Source organism: Camelina sativa, chromosome 1, assembly GCF_000633955.1.
Source record: "Camelina sativa cultivar DH55 chromosome 1, Cs, whole genome shotgun sequence".
NCBI lineage: Eukaryota > Viridiplantae > Streptophyta > Magnoliopsida > Brassicales > Brassicaceae > Camelina > Camelina sativa.
The window spans coordinates 20,897,711-20,900,017 of NC_025685.1; the positions used below are offsets into that span (position 1 = coordinate 20,897,711).

The window sequence follows — 2,307 nt, forward strand, 5'->3', positions numbered from 1 at the left end:
AACAAACAAGCAAGAACAAGGAATCAAAGGCTTAGATTAGCCATGGTCATGCACTCACCTCTTTGCAGGAAGATTCTGACCAACATCAACGAATCCAACCCTCCTTGCAAGCTTCTAACTCCTTCCTAGCTTTGAATCTTTCAAGAAACAGCAAGGAATCTCACCAATCCTTCTCAAAAGCTCAAGAACAATGTTTTCTCCCTTCTTCTCTCAAAAACGATAAACGGCGACAATGACAAAACCCCAAAACACGACCTAGGTCGTTTTCTCACTTTAATATCTCGGTTCTATGGTTTTCCCTAAACCAACCAACCAAAAATCGACAATTAAGTCAATCTGGTCGAACCAGAAATAAGTGGTGTCGGCCGACACCACTTGGGTGTCGATCGACACCCACCCCCAAAACGCAGAGTTTTGGTCGCGGGTGTTACAAATCTCTTGTGGCAAATGACCACTTATGGGGACGCAAAGTCATAGATGTAGATTTTTCGGTATAAGATTAGGTGGTTAGGAATTAAATTCGCGTTCCTTGTTTATTATGTTCGAGGTATTTGTTTTTAGTTGGGTTAAATCTTTGCAGTGGCCTCTATCCTTAGATTTCTTCAATTACGTTTGCAGGTCCTTTCGACATTGACTCTTGAGGAGTACTTAGTCTCGTGTCTAATGTTCTCTTCCGACTTCTCCGATGATTTTGAGAGCTCTTCTTTTGGCTTTAGTTTTCTACCTTTTGTTCTCCGCGTATCGGGCTTAAGCTTCCGGGGATATTTTTGTTTTTTGTTGTCTTTAGGATTTCAAAAACGTATTCCACCCTTGTATTTCACCTTGGTATAATATAATGAAAATGTTCTAACAAAAAAAAATGAAACAAAATTATTTTAAAACATCACTTAAAGTGAAACAGAACGAGTAAATATATGAATCATTACTTTTTTCTTCAAAATTTCTATAAAAAAGGTTATACAACGGGTGGATTTGAGTATGGTGTATAGATTGTCAGGATTGAAAGAAAAGATTCGAGAATAACATTAGATCATATATATTTGCGTGTTTATCCTTTTCAAAAAGAATATAATGATGTTTTTACCCTTTTTGCAGAAAAAATAAAAAGCCTTGAGATTAATGGGATTTACATGTAATTTTTATTTAGTTTGTACAAAACTAATGCTTGTTTAATAAAAAAAATTCCGATTACTGGCAGAGATTTTTGTTTTTGTTTTATAACAAATAATTAATATAGAATGATACAGTAAGTGTTATTAAAAAAAAAGAAAAAAAAAAAGAGAAAGTGCACGCAAAGCGAGGATCGGGTGGTTGGGTGTATTCGCTGGTGATCCGACCCGGAAATTACCCTAAATGGTCTAGGCAAGTGTGGCATCGAGAAAGACGAAACTGATACCACAAGTAGCAAAAACTCCATAAAGAGGAGGATTCGAGAGAGAAGCAAAACCTGCTGAATCGGCGGCGATTCGCGAGTTCCTGAGCAACGAACGAACGATGCAACCACTGAGGGACGAAGACTCGTCTTCGATTCATCACGACTCTAAAAACTCTTCTATCCCTTCCGGTGATACTTCCGTCTGGGCCGATGTCTCGCCTCTCCTCTCCGCCGCCTGCACTGGTTCTCTCTCTCACTTTCTCTGTCTCTCTCTCTCTTAGGGATTAAAGATGTTTTCATAGTATGCTTTTGATTCGATGGCTGAGAATTATGTACTCTCAATTTGGTTTTGAACTTTGTATGAGATCATTTTCTGATTGAAGTCTTCTTTCTTTTGCAGATCTTCAAGAGGGCCAACTCATTAATGGAGATAATTTCAATCTTTTTGCTGCCATGTCTGCTTTGGAGGTTCTAAACCTTTTTATCTCCCCTCTGATCTTTATTTCTACAACAGATATAGATTCTGCTTCTATGCTGGAACTTTATTGAAAATGACATTATGGACTGGTCACATCCCTTATTACGTGTGGCCTATCTTCAGTATGTGTATCACAAACTGTGTCTAATTGATTTTGTTGTTGCAATCTCTTTCCCGTCACTTAATAGTGTCCCTGCTTTATGCTAGATTATGGACCCAAAGATGGATTCTGGAATGGTGTCTACATTTTATTCTATAGATGAAGCCATCAAAAGCGGTTTTGCGCCGGTCCCTGTAAGCTCTGATAGTACTGTTAATGTGCACTCCATTATTGACATTATGGACCATCTTCTGGCGTGCGAGGTAATCTCTGTCAAAGATGTGCTAATATGATACTACGTGAGTTGTAAGTATATAGCATCTCACGTTTCCTTTTCCTGAAAGAATTAATCAC

The 2,307-nt window shown here is 38.2% G+C and overlaps 1 protein-coding gene across 3 annotated transcripts in view; it reads left to right on the forward strand.

The window, feature by feature from the left end:
• Positions 1,276 to 2,307, forward strand: part of LOC104700083 (N-alpha-acetyltransferase 35, NatC auxiliary subunit-like) — a 7,676-nt gene continuing 6,644 nt past the window's right edge. For 2 of the 3 annotated variants that reach the window (XM_010415536.2, XM_010415553.2), the window contains exons 1-3: positions 1,276 to 1,618; positions 1,776 to 1,843; positions 2,061 to 2,216. In XM_010415536.2, coding sequence (XP_010413838.1) covers positions 1,495 to 1,618; positions 1,776 to 1,843; positions 2,061 to 2,216 — 348 coding nt within the window. In that variant the 5' untranslated portion in view covers positions 1,276 to 1,494. The remainder of the gene's footprint in view (positions 1,619 to 1,775; positions 1,844 to 2,060; positions 2,217 to 2,307) is intronic. The other variant, XM_010415545.2, reaches the window with a different exon arrangement.